The 20182-nt window shown below is 36.7% G+C and overlaps 1 protein-coding gene across 1 annotated transcript in view; it reads left to right on the top strand.

Moving 5' to 3' along the window:
- Nucleotides 1-20182, top strand: part of Tex11 (testis expressed 11) — a 387858-nt gene that overhangs the window by 138622 nt on the left and 229054 nt on the right. Inside the window, 1 exon segment of the mRNA XM_037199204.1 lies at nt 2173-2310. Coding sequence (XP_037055099.1) covers nt 2173-2310 — 138 coding nt within the window.

The raw sequence follows: 20182 nt of genomic DNA, 5'->3' as shown, positions 1-20182 counted from the left end.
CCCACTGAACTCTGAACATGCAATGGCCTTTCCAGTCTGAAGTTCCAAACTCCTTCTACAATCCTCCCCAAAACAACATGGTCAGATCTATCACAGCAATACGCCATGGCCTGGTACCAATTTCTGTCTTAGTGTTTCTCTTGCTGTTATAAAACACTACTGAAAAGCATCTTGGGGAGGAAAGGGTTTATTTCATCTTACCACATGTATCCCATCATCCAGGGAAGTCATGGCAGGAACTTGAAGGTAAGAATCAATGCAGAGGCCATGAAGGAGTGCTGCTTGCTGCTTACTCCTCATGCTTGCTCAGTGGGTGGTAATCCATGACCACCCACTCAGGGTTGGCACTACCGCCTGTGGAATGTGCCCACCCACATCAATCATCAATTAAGAAAATGCATCACAGGCTTGCCCACAGGCCAATCTAATAGAGGCATTTTCTCAATTAAGATTCCTGCTTCCAAAAAAGCTCTAGCCTGTGTCAAGTTGACATAAAAACGCACCATCATGACTTGCAATATTTGAAAAATGACCCAAATGTCCATCAATAACTGAATATATAAGCAATCTGTGGTATGTCCATGTAATGAAATACTACTTAGCAATAAAAGGAAATGAATTATTGATACATGCAGTAACAGGGACAAATCTTGAAACTATTTAGTTGAATGGAAGAGGCCAGACTAAAAAGTCCAAATTACTGCCGGGCGGTGGTGGCGCACGCCTTTAATCCCAGCACTCGGGAGGCAGAGGCAGGCGGATCTCTGTGAGTTCGAGGCCAGCCTGGTCTCCAAAGTGAGTTCCAGGAAAGGCGCAAAGCTACACAGAGAAACCCTGTCTCGAAAAAAACAAAAAAAAAAAAAAAAGTCCAAATTACCTGGCAAGCATGAGATCCCTGGGTTCAAGGCCAATGTTACAAAATACGTTGTGGTAGATTTTGTAGGTGAGTTAAAGATGAATAGAAAGAATTTGAAGGTAAAGGAAAAATTAGAAGACAAGAAGGTAGATTCAAGACAAAGAAGTAGAAGCATATAGAGACATATACAGGGCTTCTAATTCATTGCTGCAGACCAACATCACTCTTTTCTCTTTTAGTAAGCTTCTTTATTTCTGTACTGAGAAGGTGGAAAATTACGTCAGATTTCATCTGCTTTCTCCTTTTTGATTCTATTTTTCCCCTCATTTCCCAATTTTGCTAACTTTTAAACTTTCACATTCAATAATAAAGACTGTAATCATATGTTCAAATAGTCAAAGGCAGTGTTTTACCTCCCAGTGTTTCTACTTAAAAATGGCATTTTATTCCTTCGACATTCTAATCATTAGTTGAGAGACAGGAAGCCTCTTAACAGGGTAGAAAGGACTCATTTACATTACATAATGCTTATAAATAATTTGTTGTATTAGATTGAAATAATTAATTAGGCTATTTCTATTAGATTGTTCCTTATAGTTTCTTACAATTGAGAAATTGACAGTAACAAATTATTTTTGTGCAAGAATACAGTTACATTAATTTTAATGGTGAAAACCCTGGAAATTCAGCAAAATATGAAGCTACAAAAATAATGCATTAATTTGATTAAATATTTCCTTTAAAATTAGTAATTGAAAACAATAATAATCTAGATTAATATGTACAAAATAAGATTAAATGGAAAGAATAAAATATGAAATTGTATATAAACTATGATAACCACACTTTATATAAAAGATAAAGTTAAAATGTTATATAGAAAAATGAAGGTATATATATTAGCATGGTGATTTATGGATGCTGTCTTTAAAGATTTTTATCATTGTTCTTTTGGTAGCTTTTAAAATGGCTTTTCGATTTTCTAGAGGTTGGGGAGCACTTTTTCAACTCTTCATGTTTTGAGTATAATAAATAACTTCTATCTTTTTGGTGTGGGGAATGAACCCATGGCCTTGTGCATGCTCAGCATCTGTCTGCCCCTGCAGTACTCCTCCTCTGAACTTTGGAGAAAAGTGTAGGGAAGAGAACAAAAGTAAAAACAGAGTAAGAGAAGAAACTTAGAACTCAACTAAGTAGGTATTGTTTTGGTTGTCTAAAAAATGAAATCTGTGACAATTTGTCTGGCTGTAGAGGGTAGTGGGGAAAATTTAGAGTGAATTTTGGAGATACATGGTTTTATTGTTTTTTAACTTTAGGTACAAAATTACACGGATGCTTTACACTGGTACCGTTATTCTCTGAAGTTGTATGAATGTGATCAAGAGGATCTGGATTTGGTCAAGCTGAAGAGGAACATGGCTTCCTGTTACTTACATTTGAAACAACTTGATAAGGTGCTTTAATTTACCTATTCTGTTTTCAGAGGCAGCAGATAGTCTGTGCAGTGGCACATAGGTAGATGCAGTGCTTTGACTTTGTAGCTCCTTATGATGGCTGACAGTGCCCTTGTACATGAGGAAGGTCAAATGGACAGCTTCTTGATGTGTATACTGCAAACATGAAGCAGAACTTCCTGAAGGAGAGAATATTTGGAACTATTAATCCTCTACTTACTCTCCTTACCCTTTTACCATATTCTGAAAGGGTATGTGCTACTAGCCATCTGCTACATAGTCCTTTAAAACAGACTAGAATGGGAAGGTCTACATTTTTGTTAAACGTCATTGAGAGTAGATACTTGCATGAAGAAGCTAATCTTTTACTTTTAGGTTATTACCTTGTATTTATAACCACTCAAGAACAGTTCCGTGCATAACTCTTCATTAGGAAAAAATATAGAAGCTAAAAAATGAAAAAGGTTTTGTGAATGACAGAGCCCTTTGTATTTCTAATAGCATGTGGGGCATTTCTTCCTTTGAACTTGACACAATGTGCACATAATCTGGGTTATTGGTTCTTAGAACAAAAAAATTAGAAGGACAGTATGGACTAAATTGAATATGATGTTTTTGTTGTCTTTTAAGTTTTACTGTTAGGTTTCTGGGGGAAATATATGAATAAGGGTAGTGATTTGGTAGATGTTTGAAGGTCTATGTATTATCAAGTTTCTCTAGAAGAACAGAACTAATAGAATGAATACATTCAACAATGGCTGTTTTCATTCTGGAGGCTGGGATTCTGGTATCTGCTCAGTGTATGAGCTTGGGTGCCTCAGCAGCCCCAATCCGATTCTTAAGGCCTAGAAGATTTCTGAAGAGCCACTTGTCTTCAGTCCCCATTGGCAGGCTGAAGAAGCTGGCTTCTGATGGCACTGAAGGATGGCTGCAGCACTGGTAGTACCAATGGTAAGAGCAGCAGAGTAGAAGCATTCATCATCAAGAAGCAAAAAGCTAGACCTTTGCACGGTCTTCGAGCTGGGCTACGGCCAGGAGGCACTGCTGTAAACTCTGTGGGTGGGGGATCCTCTTCCCTAACTTAGCCTTCCTGAAAATACAGACCTGCCCAGACCAATGTCTCCTAGTTAATTCTAGATCCAGTCAAGTTGACAACCAAAGTTAACTGTCATAATCTATCTTTGAAATGATATTTACATGATGGATGAAGAGGAGAAAAACAGATGAAGTTCATGTCAATGGCTACAAGTTCAGAAAATCACACATCAATGCCTTTTGCTAAAATAAAGGTTTTGTGGAGATTAAGAACAGAAAAATGTTAGCATTAATTGTAAAATTGACACAGCTTAGAGCCATCTCAAAAATTACAAGAAGGGCAATACAAACTGAGTAGGTCCAGTCTTGCTCTACAAGAAACACATTTTTTTTATGATACTGGAGTTTGAGCTCAGGGTTTCACATATACTAGGAAAATGGCCTGCTACTGAAGCACATCCGTAGCCTGAAGCAGTACTTCTTAACATCTCCGACTAATGACAGGATTGGTTCTTGAGTTAGTGGAGGACTGAACCTATAATTGGAGTTCAAATGTTGTTAGCAGTAAGGAGAAAATAGGCGTGCAGGAAACCAGTATGCTTTAATAGCACGTACTCCACGTGCAACTGTGTCATTTAAAGCCAGCTGTGTGAGGAAGCCAAAGGTTATTTTGAAATGTTCAAGGTAACCTTGTTGTTATTTAGCATATTTCTCACTTCATCCTTCCTGTCTTCCTAGCAGACACTGTTTGGATACTTTGCACATGCAAAGAATACTTTCCTATGCAGAGGGAGGAAAAAGCCAGTCCATCAGTGTTTTGCTATTCCCATCTTGCCATTGTCTAACTTTGCTAATTTCACTGTCTGCCATTTTGATTGCTTCATTTGAGCAGTATGAACATTGCTGAGAAATTTTAGGAAACTACATTTATTGTATCTGCAAAAATTTTGTGTTTTATTTAGCTAAGTAGTCAATAATACTGTTGTCTTTCTTTTATATTCCTCACAGTCATAATTCTAAAACTTTTTTTGTCCTTAATTGCTACAAAATCCCATTTCTCTTAGCAAAAGGTCTCTATATGTGATTTGCTGAGCTTGTAGCCACTGACCTGAACTTCATCAGTTTTCTCCTCTTTACCCATCTATCTTCTCTCTTATTTCAGAGAAAGAAGTACTTTTTCTGGTGACTGTATTCTGCACATTTCAATTCTAGTTCATAAATATTTCTCTACTATTTCTGTCTCCTTTCATTACAATAATTTTGAAGTGTTGTTTATTAAAATAAATCCTTCATCCTTCAGTTCTCTTCACCATTGAGTTCCTCTGTCCCCCTTTTTATTGCCAAACCTTCTAACCCAAAAGAACTATATATATTTTTTATTACTTAATCCATTTAAAAGTATTTACTGAGTAAATACATGTTAAGTAGTGTTGGTATTGAGAATACAATAATGAACAAATAGGGTAAAAATATCCTGACCCTGAGGAGTTTTTATTTCATCTGGAAAGATCATTTTTTACAGTATTATATGTTATAGATGTCAGCAGTTTTTGTGTAAAGAGCCACACAGCAAATACTTAAGATTTTTCAAGTCACATGGTCCCTGATGCAACACTCAGCTCTGCTCCTTCCTCTACCTAACACTGCCATAGATAATACGTAAACAAGGGCCCACAGTGTGCTCTAAGGAAACCTTTATGTTTAGGAATACTAAAGTTTGAATTTCATTTGATTTTCTTGTGACATGAAATATTTGCCTTCTGATTCATTTCAGCCATCTAATACCAATAAAATTATTCTTGGTCTGTGGACTTTGCAAAAACAGAAGGTGTTTCAGAGTTTGCCAAAGACTGTAGTTTGTTGATCTCTGCTAATTAAATAGTGATAAGTACTAAGAAGAAAACCTGAGCAGGAAAGGGCAATGTTATATGATCACAAAATGGCTGTAAGAATTAAAGAAGCCACAAAGATAAGACTGCTTACTGAATATTTATCTTTCATGTTCTAGTTACATATTGTTTCTACCGACTATATAAAGCTCTAAATATCATACCCTTCCATTACAGGACTGAAAATGAGCTTGTGGTCACTGCACATAATCTAGTGGTATTCACTAGATGGCACTGTGGCTTCTCTTTGTACTTTAATAGCTCAATGATTTTGAAGGATTTTGTAATGATTTTATTGCCTTCCCTTCAGATACATCTGTATGGGTGTAAATGAAAGTACTTAATGAAATGTGAGGTGAAGATTAATTTTGGCTCAGCTGATGAAGTTAATACTGTAATAAACACCCAACTTAAGGTTTCAAGTCAACAAGTAATTGTTGACTGCTTACCCTGTAAATGGTACTATAGAATAAGTAGAAGATATACCTTACTCCCTTGTATAGATAGGTTTTAAAATATTATTTCAGAGACAAGATTTACATGTATAATATAATTATAAAGTAACAAAAGAGAGTTATAAATTAAGTATAAAATAGTATGGAATATCATATGGAATTAGAATATGAAGATAAGGACTATTTGTAACTATTCATTAAATGTAACATATAACCCAAAGCTGAAAGGGGCAACTGATATGTTAGAAGACAGTCATATCCAAAGGAACCTTAATACACTGAAATAAAGAAGCCATTCTTAAAAGATGGGGATAAACAGGAAACAACAAAACATCTTGTGCTGAATCCCCAAAGCCAGCTGTAATATAAAGGAATGGATGAAATGAGGTTTTAACAGAAGCACATGTGCATCACTTGGGGCTTTTTGTTGTCTGTGAACTAAACAAAAACCAATGTGAAGAAAGCTCACTTAAGTTAGATTGAATAAATAGAAACACAATCAGCTTTTTTGTATCTGTGCATTCTCTATCTATGAATGTAACCAAGTGCAGATCAAAAACACTCAGAAAACAAAGTCGGATTTGCACTGGACTTGTACAGACTTTTTTTTATTATTTGTTATATAATATGGTGAAGTAACTGCTTACATAGCATTTCATTGTAGTAGGTATTTGAAATAATCTAGAGATGATTTGGAATAGGAGGCTATGTATAGGTTATGTATAAGCAAGGAACTTGAGTATCCACAGATTTTGGTATCTGAAAGGAAGTAGGGAGCCCTTGAACCAATCTTCCACAGATACTGAGGGTGACTTTATAATGTATAGAAGGATAAAGTGAACACATTCTCTCTTCTGCTCCGGTTAGAGCATATCTGAAGCATAATATTGTATTGGGGAATAATTTTAAAGAAAGATATTGACAAGCTCTAGTGTGCCAAGAGGAAGGCATTCAAGAACGATGAAAACACTAAAGGCAACTCATTTTATGACTTGTTAAAAGGCAGTATGGAGTTTAAACTTGAAATAGGAAGACTTAGGGCATAAACAGTATAGTTCTTCCAATATCTGTGTGGCTACCAGTGAGAAAACATTTATGCAATGCTTGCTTCCATGGTTAAAACCTAAGAATGAAATTTTCAATCATCACAAGAGGACCCTATCTGACAATTAGACTTGTCCAAAATTTAGTTTTTTTTAAAGATATAATGAACTCCCTCTTCTTGAAGGTATTTAAATACAGAAAGATTGGCCACTTCATCTTAATGTTATTGAGGATATTCACATCAGAAGAATTTCAAACATCAGGTCTCTCTCAACTGTATGGTTCTTACAATATAATTTAATAAATTCTAGTTTGATAATATAATTTAGCAAATTTGATTCTGATAATATAATTTAATGAATTCTACTATGGTCAAAGAAGACTGTGGAGGACCATGTAGATTTTTAAATTTTAGAACTAAAGAGATCTCAAATGATTGCTATGTTCGTGAAGAAATAACTGTTTAAATATAATTTAAATATTGAAATATACTCATTTTATTATCTAATTAAATAATTTTGGCAAATATAAACCCCAGTGTACCTACTATAACAATCTGGATATGGAATATCTAGAAAATGCATTATGTAAAAGGTTTTACTATTTTCCTTTCTAATTAATCCCCATCTCAATTCCCAGGTCCAAATAGTGAGTTATATGTCTTCTGTCACTATAGGTTAAATTTGTCCTTCTTTTTTTTTTTTTTTTTTGGTTTGAGACAGGGTTTCTCTGTAGCTTTGAGCCTTTCCTGGAACTCACTCTGTAACCCAGACTGGCCTCGAACTCATAGAGATCCGCCTGGATCTGCCTCCCAAGTGCTGGGATTAAAGGCGTGTGCCACCACCGCCGGCAAATTTGTCCTTCTTAGAGTTTCCTATAAATTATCCATCCTACTATATATCAAAATTTATGCCTAGGCAAGACATATTCAAGGAGGTTGGTATTGTAAATCTCTCGATATTGATAGTGGTTATGTACTTTTCATTACTGTGTGATAACTTAACTGGTTTTGTACTGACAATATGTGTTTTTATTTATAGATGCTATATGCAAATACAATTTTACTTAAAATATTGTGGGCTAGTGCTAAGGTAGCATTTAGTGAGAAATTCATTAAATGTTTCACATAAATATATTTTAAGAAAATTATAAATGTAAAAGCAAATATTCTATCTCTAGAAAATACTAAAACAAGTGTAAGATATATCCAAAGAGCATTTTAAAAGAAAACTATTTACCTGCAGAAATTTCCCATATATTGAGCAAACAGATAGTAGAAGGGACCCAAAAAGCCAAAACCATGTTCTTTGAAAAAACTAATAAAATGGGTAAACTTCTAGTAAGACAAACAAGGAATAAAAATGAGAGAAAGAAAATGAAAAATACGATGAGAATATTTGTATTTGAACAACTTTATGCATTAGCACATCTCTAGAAAAAATAGAATTTGCCACACTGAATAAGAAAAGAATCAGGAATATATAAGCAGTCCCATAAGTAACTATTAATGTAATTTAATCAATAGTTTAAAAATCCTCAAACAAGATCCAAACCCAAATAGTATTATTTTTAATTTTATTAAACTTAAAATGAAACCTATCCTCAATTAATTTTTGTGCACAATAGAGTATTGCTGACTTCAAATATGGTATTATATGACAAAATTTGATAACATCTATCCTTCTTGCCTATAACTATGTAGTTATTAATTTGTAACTCTCCACCAATCTCCTCCAGTCCCTGGAAATCACTATTTTACTCTTAAATTCTTGAATTTGACTATTTTAGATATTGCAAAAGAAATAGAATCATACATTATTTGTTTATCTATGACGGTGTTATTTTGGTGAGTACAATATCTTTAGAGTTTATTCCTGTTATGACACATCACAGAATTTCTATTAAGACTGAATAATATTTCATTGCATGCACACATTTCTTTACCCATTTGTCCATTAATGGACATTTATGTTGCCCATATGTCTTTGTTATTATTGAACAGTCTTTTGAATGAATAAAAAAATACAGACAGTTGAGATTCTAATATTAGTTTTTATGGATAATAACCCAATGAAGGAATGTTGGATTATATGGTAATTGTATTATTCAGGACTATCTAAAGGAACAGATCTGATAGTACAGATACACATACACACACTATACATATATACATATATCACACACACACACACATATATATATATATATACATACATACACACACACACATGCATACATACATACTAGTGGATTTAATAGAGTGGCTTACAGAATGTGGTCCAGGTAGTCCAACAAACAAAGATTCTCTCCCATTGTGTAGATTTCTTTTTTGTTTGAATGATTGTTAACTGTACAAAAGCTTTTCAGTTTTATGAAGTTCCAGGTGCTAATTGTTGGCCTTAATTTCCTTCTTCTGCATTTGAACATCCAGCTTTCCCAGCACCATTTGTTGAAGTTCCTGTATTTTCTCCCGTGCATGGTTTTATTTTTATTTTTCCTCTTTGTCAAGTAACAGTCATGCTTTTTTTTTTTTGCCTCTTTGTCAGGTATCAGTTGACTGTAATTTTAAGTACTCAAGTTTGGGTCTTCTGTTTTATTCCCTTGGTCTGCCTGTCTGTTTTTGTTACTATAACTCTATTATATATCTTGAAGTCTGGAATAGCAGTCTCTCCAGTGTTACTATTTTTTGCTCAGGATTGCTTTGGATATCTGTGATCTTTTCTGGTTTCATATGAACTTTAGGATTTTTTTCCTATTTATGTGAAGAATATTGTTGGTATTTTGATTCAGATTGCATTGAATCTGTAAATTGCGTTGGTAGGATGGTCATTTTCAAATTATTAATTCTACTGATCCATGAACATGATGTGTCTTTCCATTTTCTAGTGTCTTTCTCAATCTCTTTCTTTTAAGATTTGGAGTATTCACTGTAGAGGTCTTTCACCTCTTTGGTTAGGTTTATTCCAAGATATTTGATTGGCTTTGATGCTATTGTAACTGGCAGTGTGCCCATGATCTCTTTCTCAGTGTGTTTGTTGTTGGTGTATGGAAAGGCTACTGAGTTTTGAAAGTTGTTTCTGTACCCTGCCATGTTGGTGAAATTTTTGATAGTTTCTAGTGGAAGTTTTTGGATCTCTGTGTGATAAATTAACCAACTTGTAGCATCTCAGAATACAGTGAAGGCAATCAATGAACTCAGTGATAAAATTGACGAGCTCCAGATGTGTAAAAATAGTCTACAAGTTTCTAAGTGTGCCATGGGAGAAAATCTTCTCTCCAGTAGCCACAAGGCTCAAGTTGTGGAAAATCAAACCAAGTACTCATTATAATTTGATTGAATTACAGTGAAAGTTCAAGACCCAGCCTTGGAGGGTGTTGGTGGTTAAGGTAAGGGCATTAGTTCATAAAGAGTGGGATCCTGCAACTGGGGATGGGGATGTGTGGGATGATCTTATTGAGACTGAGAACATTGAACCCACAGATTCTCAAGGGTTTATCTCATCTGAGGAAGTAGTCTCTCCACTCTCAGCAGATGCTCTCCCACCCCAACCCCTGAAATAGTGCCTTTCCCACCTTTGACTGACGAAATTAAACCTTCATTGTCTGCTAAACCAGCAGTGACTTTTACTTATGTCCCTTAGGACCCACCGATAGTTGCCTCTAGACCTATGGCAAGACTTAAGGCTAAGCAGGCTTCTAGAGGGGAGATTGAAAGTATAGTTCATGGAATGGATTTTAAGGGTGTGGGATAATGGTAAGGAACATAAGCATAAGATTGTTTATTTGTTTGGGCCCACTGAATGGAGATACCAGGTTCAACAGGGAAGCTCACACAGTTTAACAAAAGGTGTCAAAAGTTTGTTTGAATGGCTGGCTGAAGCATTTGTCAAAAGATGGTCTACTGAAAAGGAGATGGGCATGTCTCATATCCCTTAGCTTAGTGCTGATGAAGGAATTTTAAGGCTCAGGGAAATTGCAATGCTAGAGTGGGTATGCTGTGGAAAACCCGAATCTTCCACAATGGGAAGGCCCAGAAGACACGCCCATCACTAATCCTATATGACACAAAATAGTGAGAAGGGCACCAGAACATGTGAAGAGTTTTGTTGTTTCCCTTTTCTTTGAGACAGACCTTAGGATTGGAGATGCTGCTGCTCAGTTGGATGAATTAAAGGGATAATTAAATGCCTTGGATTTAATTGGACCAAGAAGTAGCAAGGGCAGCAAGGTGGCAGCACTGAATCTGCAAAGGCAAGGTGATCATAGTTATCGTAATGGGCAGCACAAAGTAATGTCCACAATGACCTGCCAGGTAATGGTCAGCACAGGCAAAGGAAATTTTATGGTGCCATGACTCCTGTGGACCTTTGATACTGGCTAATCTGTCATGGTATTTCCAGGCATGAAATAGATAAAAAGCCTACTGAACATTTGTTTGATCTGTACAAGTGGGAAAATTCTCAAAAAAATGAAATAAAGGGTCCATTGGATTGTGGCAAAAGGGAATCTCAGCCAATGAACCAATGTCTAGTCTTCAGCCAGTTTGCAGACCCAGAACCCCTTGAATGACAGGATGGCTGGGTTCCCCTGAGGAAGGACCTTGATAAAATACATGAGAGTTTTACCGTTAGCCTTTCTCCAGACCTTCCCCAGAGGACCTACGGCCTTGTACAAGGGTATCTGTACACTGGGGGAAAGGAAATTATCAGGCTTTCTGGGGTCTATTGGATACTGATTCTGGATTGATGCTGATTCAGAGCGGACCCCCCCCCCAAAAAAAAAAAAAAACCATTGTAGGCCTCCAGTTAAAGTAAGGGATTATGAAAGTCAGGTGATTAATGGAGTTTTGGATGAAATCTGACTCAGTAGGTACAGTGGGTCCTCAAACTCATCCTGTGGTTACTTCCCCAGTCCCATAATGAATAATTGGGATAAATATTGTCTTAGAGTTTCTATTGCTGTGAAGAGACACCATGACCACAGCAACTCTTATAAAGTAAAAACATTTAATTGGGGTGGTTTATATTTCAGAGGTTCAGTCCATTATCATCATGGTGGGCATGATAGTATGTAGATAGACACTGGAGAAGTAGCTGAGAGTTCTATATCTTACTCATGCAACAGGAAGTAGTCTGTCTCATTGGGCGTGGCTTGAGCATATATGATACCTCAAAGCTCACCTCCATAGTAACACAGTTCCTTCAACTAGACAACATCTGCTCCAACAAAGCCACACCTCCTAATAGTGCCATTCCCTTTGAGGGCTATTTTCTTAGAAACCACCACAGATATACTTAGAAATTGTCATATTTCTCACATTGATTCCGTGACCTGTAGAGTAAGGGCTATTATGGTTGGAAAGGCTAAATGGAAGCCTTTAGAATTGCCTCTGCCAAGGAAAACAGTGAACCAAAATTCATCTCTGGATGAATTGCAGAAATTAGGACTTAGATGCAGGGGTGGTAGTTCCCATCAAATCTCCCTTTAATTCTCCTATCTGGCCAGTGCAGAAGACAAATGGATCATGGAGAATGACAGTTGACTATCAAAGCTCCATCAGGTAGTAAGTCTGATTGCAGCTGCCATACCAGATGTGGTGTCCTTACTTGATCAGATTAACATGTCTCCTGGTACATAGTATGCAGCTATTAATCTAGAAAATGCCTTTTTCTCAGTACCTGCTTATAAGGACCACCAGAAGCAATTTGCTTTCAGTTGGCAAGGCTAGTAGTATACCTTTACAGTTTTAACTCAAGGTATATTAACTCTCCAAACTGTGTTATAACTTGTTAGATAGGATCTTGATTGTCTGTCTCTTCCATGAAATATCACAATGCTATACTATATTGATGACATTATGCTGATTGGACCAAGTAGGCAGGAGGTAGCAAACACTATAGACTTGTTGGTAACAATATGTGTATCAGAGGATGAGAAATAAATCCAACTAAAATTCCAGGAACTCACTTCACAGCCAGAGAAGTGTGACAGTGAGCACATGATCATGGAATTCACTGGTCTTACCATGTTCCCCACCATCCTGAAGCAGCTGGCCTGATAGAAAGACGGAATGGCTTTTTTGAAGACACAGTTACAGGTGTCCAGTATATATTATGGTTTTCCCCATGGCCAGGATCCATGGGTCTGAGAATTAAGGGGTGGAAAAGGGAGTAATTTCACTCACTATCACCCCTAGTGACCTACAAGGAAAATTACTGCTTCCTGTTCCCAAAACCTAAAGTTTTGTTGGCCTAGAAGTTTTATTTCCAGAGTTGAGGAGTGTTCTGCCAGGAGCCACAGCAAACATTCCATTGAACTGGAAGCTCAGACTTCCCCCTCCGGCACTTTGGGCTTCTGATGCCCTTAAGCCAGCAGGCTAAGAAAGGAATAACAGTGTTATAAAGGGTGATTGATCCAGATTACCATGAGAAATTTGGATTGCCTCTCCACAAGGGAGGTAAGAAAGATTATGTGTGGTGTCTCTTGCTGCTACCAAGTGATTAAAGTCAACGGGATACTACAACAACCTAATCCAGTTAGATGACCAAGGACACAGACCCTTCAGGAATGAAGGTATGGGTGGGTCCTCCAGGAAAAGAGCCAAGACCTTCTGAGGTGCTTGTTGATGGTGGAGGAAATACAGAATGGGTACTAGAAGAAACTAGTTATAAATACCATCTAAGGCCACACAACCAGTTGCATAAATGAGGATTATAAATGATGTAACTGTTTCTGTCATATTTTGTTAAGAATGTGTTTATACAGATATTTGTATTTTCTCCCCTCAATTTCTTTATTTTGTAATGTAACATCAATTAAGAGAATATCAGTGGATATTAAAGTTTGAGATACTAAAAGAATGTCCCTCAAGGAACATTGCCACCTGTTCTAAATTTATAATGTTTGAGGTTATACAAAGAATAGTTATATCATGTTAGGCATAATTATGACCTGATTAAATAGAGAATGTGTTTACAATTGTACATGGGGTAGTTATATCATGTTAGGTATAATTATTACTTGGCTGTTGTTTTAATTTGGAAATTAAGCATGATATAAGGAGATATGATTGTGTGTCAAATTGACAAAGGGTGGACTTGTGATGGCTATTCTTGGTTGTCAACTTGACTACATCTGGAATTAAGTAAAACCCAAATGGCTTGGCAGGCCTGTGAGGGATTTTTTTCTTAATTAAATCATTTGAAGTGGCAAGACCCATTTCTAATTTGGATCTTTGAGGTAGGAAGATACACCTTTAATCCAGATTATTTGAGGTGGGTAGATCCACCTTTAATCTAGGCCACACCTTCTGTTGGCAGCCTGCATAATGGCAGTCTATATAATGGATGGCAGTCTATATAATGGAACAGAAGAAAGAAGCTTCCTTTCTCTCTGCCTGCTTACTCTTGTTCTTCCTTCCCTGGCATTAAAGCCTACTTCTTTGGGATTCCAGCATATACTGAAGACCAGTTGAGTCATCCAGCTTTGTGGACTGATGACTACTGGATTCTTGAACCTTTTGTTGGCAGACTGGACCACAGCCTGTAAGCCATTCTCATAAATTCCATATATATTATACATATATTCATTCTATAAGTTCTTTTTCTCTAGACAACCCTGACTTAATATAGTTGTTTGTGGGGTCTGTTATATATAGTCTTTATTATGTTGAGGTGTGTTCCTTCCAGTCATACTCTCTTTAGGACTTTTATCATAAAAGCATGTTGGATTTTGTCAAACTTTCCTACTTCTATTGACATTTCCTATGATTTTTGTCTTTAAGTATATTTTTATGATTTTTTATATTTATTGACTATGTATGTTATACCAGCCTTACATTTCCAGGATGAAGTCAAATTGGTTGTGGTGAGTGATCTTCTTGATAGGTGCTAGTATTAGGTTTGGTGGTACTTTATTGAGGATCCTTGTACCTATGTTCATCAGAGGTATTGGTCCATAGCTTTGTTTTTGTTGAGTCTTTACCTGGTTTGGTTATTAGAGTAATATTGACTTCATAGAACAAGTTCCTGTGTCATTTTTCTATTTCTATATATTTTTGAAGAGTTTAAAAACATTGATTATAGTTTTTCTTTCACAGTCTGGTAGAATTCTGCTATCATTCGATCTGGACCTGGAGGGTTTTCAGTTTGTGTGTTTGTTTATGTGCATATGTGGGGCATTTTATTATGGTCTCAATCTCCTTTTTTATGGTTATGTTTAAGTTGTTGGTCTCTTCTTAGTTTAACTTTGGTAGATTGGATGAGTAAAATATGAATTCATTTCTTTTAGATTTTCCAACTTATTGGATCAAATGTTTCTAAAGTATTCCCCTATAATATTCTGTATTTCTTTGTTATTTGCTGTAATGTTTTCTTGTTCATTTCTAATTCTGTTAATTTGGATCATTCCTTTCCTCTGATTAGTTGGACCAAGAACCAGCTCTTAGATTTATTGATTCTTTGTATTATTTTCTTTGTTTCTGTTTCACTAATTTCTGCTTTGATTTTTATCATTTCTTGCCATCTGCTGAATTTGGGTTTGGTTTGTTCTTTTTTCCTCAAATTCCTGAGTTGCATCATAAAGTCATTCAATTTGTTCTCTTCCTGATTTTTTTTTTTTGTTGTTTTGTTTTTGTTTTTCGAGACAGGGTTTCTCTGTGTAGCTTTGCGCCTTTCCTGGAACTCACTTGGTAGCCCAGGCTGGCCTCGAACTCACAAAGATCCGCCTGCCTCTGCCTCCCGAGTGCTGGGATTAAAGGCGTGCGCCACCACCGCCCGGCTTTCTTCCTGATCTTTTAGTGTAGACACTTAAGGCTATAAACTTCCCTCTTAGTATTGCTTTTTATGTACCCAAGAGGTTTAGTCATGGTGCATTTTTATTTTCATTTAATTCCAGGAATGTTTTCCTTTCTTTCTTGATTTCTTATTTGACCTACTCACCATTTCATAATGAGTTGTTTAGTCTCTATGAATTAATACACTTACTGGAGTTTGTTTGCTGTCAATTTTTCTGTATTTGTTAATGTTTGCTTTGTGCCCTGGGATATGGTCTATTTTAGAAATGATTCCAGGTCCTGCTGTGTAGATTGTTTATTTATTTATTTATTTTTTTAGCACTTGGGTGGAATATTCTGTAGATACTTGCTAGGGCTATTTGATGTAGGGTGTTGTTTAATTCTGAAGTTTCTCTGTTTTGTTTTTGTTTTTGTTTTTTGCCCAGATGGCCTATCTATTGGAGAAAATAGGGTGTTGAAATTACCTACAATTATTGGTTTTGTGTGGTGATATTGTGTTCCCCAAAATATTGTGCACTCTAATAAACTTATCTGGGGTCAGAGAACAGAACAGCCACTAGATATAGAGGCCAGAAAATGGTGGCACACACACCTTTAATCCTAGCATTCCAGAGGCAGAGATCTGTCTGGATCTCTGTGAGTTCAAAGCCACACTGGAAACAGCTAGGCATTGACTCATGCCTTTAATTCCAGGAAGTAATGGCAGGAAGCAGAAAGGTATTTAAGGTGTGGTGGCAAGGAACTAGAGCCTGGTTAAGCTTTTAGGCTTTTTGAGCAGCACAGTTCAGCTGAGATCCATTTGGATGAGGACTCAGAGGCTTCCAGTCTGAGGAAACAGGATCAGCTGAGGAATTGGCAAGGTGAGGTGGCTGTGGCTTGTTCTGCTTCTCTGATCTTCCAGCATTCACCCCAATACCTGGCTCCAGGTTTGTTTTTATTAATAAGACCTTTTAAGATTCATGCTACAGTTTTGTGTTAATCTGTCTTTAATTCAAGTAGTGCTTTTTATGAAATTGGGTGTACCAAACTTTGATACATATGTGTTCAGTATTGTGATATTTCCCTGATTAATTAATCTCTTGATTAGAATGAAGTGCCCTCCATTGTCTCTTCTGATTAGTTTAAGTTTGATGTCTAATTTGTCAGATATTAGGATAGCAATGCCTGCTTTCTTTTTGACCCCATTTGATTGGAATACTTTTTTCTATAATTTCACTTTAAGTTGGTACCTAAATCTGAGTTTCTTGTAGGCAACAGATATGTGTATTTTCTTTTTTAATTCATTGAGTTTGCTTGTGTCATTTGATTTTAGAGTTGGGCCCATTGATATTTAGAGTTATTGAAAGGTGTTTGTATATGGTAGTCCTTTTGATGTGTTTTATTTATTTATTGTTCTGGTTTGTATTCTTAGTTGTACTTTGTATTTCATTGTTATAGCTTTGTTTTCTTTCTAGAATCTCTTGGCTATGCTTATTCCTCTCTTCAGTTCAAAGTATTGCTTCTGTTAGTAGGGATTTTTGTTGTTGTTTTATATGAATTTATTAGTGTTAGGGTATAACATGAATTGCTAAATGGTCTTATTAATAAAAGACCTGGAGCCAGATATTGGGGTGAAAACTGAGAGATCAGAGGAATAGAACAAGTCAGCCATAAGTTCTTACCTCTAGGAAATCCTCAGCCCAAGAGAGAGCTACTTCCTGTACTCAATGCTTATATACCTTTTTGTGCCCTGCCATCTTACTTCCTCTCTCCCCCCAGCTACATCACTTCCTCTTTCTGCCCAACTCTATCACTTCCTATCTGTCTGTACAGACCTCCAGACCTCTGTGGTTAACTAGTGCTGGGATTAAAGGCATGTGCCATCATGTCTGGCTCTGTTCCCAGTGTGACTTTGAACTCACAGAGATCCAGATGAATCTCTGCCTCCCGAATGCTAGGATTAAAGGTATATGCTGCCACTGCCCGACTCAATGTTTAATATAGTGGCTGGCTTTATCCTCTGATCCCAAGGCAAGCTTTATTTTTTAGAGCACAAATAAAATATCATCACATTAGGGTCCTGGAGAAGTCCTGCAAAAGACCACCATTCACTTAAGCAATCAACAAGAGCATTTATTATCTTGAGAATAAAGGTACCTGCATACTGGGGACACACATCTTATACAAAGGAAAATGGTGACCTCGAGAGAAGATCACAGACTCCTTTTAAGCGCAACTAAGGGGAGTTTCAGGGACAATTAAGTTGTCTCAGACACTTACATGTCTGGCAGTCATATTAGTGCATTCCCGATTTTTTAGGGCTAGCAGGGGTTGGCTAGGGCTGTAGTTTTCCCATTTGAGGGCAAGTCTGGACAAGTCCCAGGCTCTATTCTTATTTGGTTATTACTTTGAGCTACTGACTGTGAGGGCTGGCCCAGTGGCCCAGGCTTGGTATGTGCTTGCTATCTCTCTTGTCCCTGCTGTCAGGGGTGTTGAAGATTGATTGTCCTTTGTTCATGGCTTCCTCAGAAATGGCCTGCTCAGTTTCAAGAAACAGGAACTGAGACCTAATTCTCAGCTGAGTTATTTGGAGCCTATCATGATATTTGCCTTGCCTTCTCAGTTAGGCTGTTTGTATCATGGAAACTTTTTTTTTTCTTTTAACTATGATAGTTTTGTTGGGAACAGTAGTCTAGTTTTCCTATTGTGTTCTTTTAGAATTTGGAGTATTTTATTCCAGGCTCTTCTGGATTTCGTAATTTCTATTGAGAAATCAAATGTTATTCTGATGGGTTTTCCTATATATGTGACTTGGTCTCTCGTTGCTTTTAGTATCCTTTCTTTGTTCTGAACATTTAATGTCTTGATTATTATATGATATGGGGAATTTCTTTTCTGGTTCTATTTGATGTTCTGTATGCCCCTCTAAGCATCCCTTTCCTTAGGCTGGGGGAATCTTGTTCCATAATTATGTTGGAAATATTTCCTGCATCTTTGACCTGGGTTTCTTGTCCTTCTTCTATATCTATCATTCATAGGTTTGGCCTTTTTATAATGTCCCAGAGTTCCTGCATGTTCTATTTCTCTTTCATTTTTGTATTTGACATTTTCTTTGAGTGATGCAATTTCTCTACCTCTTCTTCAAACCTTAACATTCTCTTTTCCACTTGATATGTTCCATTGATGAGACTTTCCATTGACTTTTTTATTTCCCTGACTGAAATTTTCATTTAAAGTTTTATTTTATTTTGCTTTTCTTCAGAAAGTGCTTTTTATCAAATTCTCTTTTCATATCTTGAATTGTTTTATTTCCCTCAACTGTTTGCTTGTGCTTTCACAGTCTTTATTTCAAAATTTATACATATCACCTTTGAGTTCCTTGGACATATTTGCAATTACTATTTTGAAATTATTATCTTCTACATCAACTAACTTGCTTTTCTCAGGGAAAGTTATAATGGGGGTACTAATTTCTGGAAGATAAACATCTTGGTTATTCATGTTGTTTGTGTTTTTTATGAGACTTGGGCATCCGGAGTTAGATCATTGGTGGGGGACTTGATATGGCCTCACCTTTGTTGAGTGGATACTTGGATCTTTGATGTTTCCCCAGTTTGTTATGTTATGAACCAGCTAAATGGTGCTTGAGTTCAGTCTTGGTGAAACTCTGTGTTGATGTACAAATGGGGTGTCAGAAGTGGTCCCAGCTTAGCTAGAAACTTCTGAGCCCAGGAGCAAATCATCTGTGGTGTTAGAAGATTTTTGCTGCTGATATTCAGAAGTCATGGAAGGGTTACCAGTTTCTAAAGGTGGTTCTTAGTTATCAAGGGCTAGGATCACAGCAGTGATGGGTGGTACTCCCTGAGGGCAGGGAATAGGATACTATACCATTCCTTAGAAAGCAGTCGGTAGAATGGAAGTCAGGCTGAGGTCCCTGCCTGGGTTTGGAGTTCCATCCTGATGAATGAGATAGGCAGGTTCAGAGGTCCCTGCCAGTTGCAGAATTCCTCATAGTCCTTGGTGATGTGTAATATAGGGTGGCTGTTGACTGTGTTAAAGTTCATCATTATTGGAAAATTATTTATGAAATATTTTGAAGCCTAAAATGAATGTCCCATCTCCCAGAAAGGATTTTTATTTCTTCTTGCATATTTTGGGGGGCAATTATTCATAACTGCAGGTCTTTTGAGCCCACTGCCCACCAGATACTGTAAGTTAGGGCTGCAGACAAACAAGTCTACTTGTCTTACAGCTCAAGAAACATTACCTCCTGTGTGCTGTGCTGCCTTTTACTCAATGCCAAAGTAACTTCCTTTGAGGTCTCCTGGAATGGCTATGGGTAGCAGCAAGTTTACTTCTGACTTAATCTTAGTCTAACTCTGTGGTCTTGTGGAACTTGATGTCTAGTTCCTGACTGACCAAGGCCTGCCAAATTTTCAGTGAACATTTGTCTACATTCACAAATACCTACCAGCCAAAATTAGTTTTAATTCTCTGCTTGCCTTTCTGGGACTTCACTTTTCCTTATTTGGTTTTATAACTCTTTTGGTGCTTTCCCAGTTGTCCTTTTATTTTATCTTATTATTATTAAAAAAATTTAAAGCATATTATCCAACATTTATGGTTGCTTTCAGAAGAAAAGTTATTTTGACATGACTTATTCACTCTGGTTCTAA

Source organism: Peromyscus leucopus, chromosome X (genome assembly GCF_004664715.2).
Source record: "Peromyscus leucopus breed LL Stock chromosome X, UCI_PerLeu_2.1, whole genome shotgun sequence".
Classification (NCBI taxonomy): domain Eukaryota; kingdom Metazoa; phylum Chordata; class Mammalia; order Rodentia; family Cricetidae; genus Peromyscus; species Peromyscus leucopus.
This window is presented reverse-complemented; position numbering and strand designations above follow the sequence as displayed.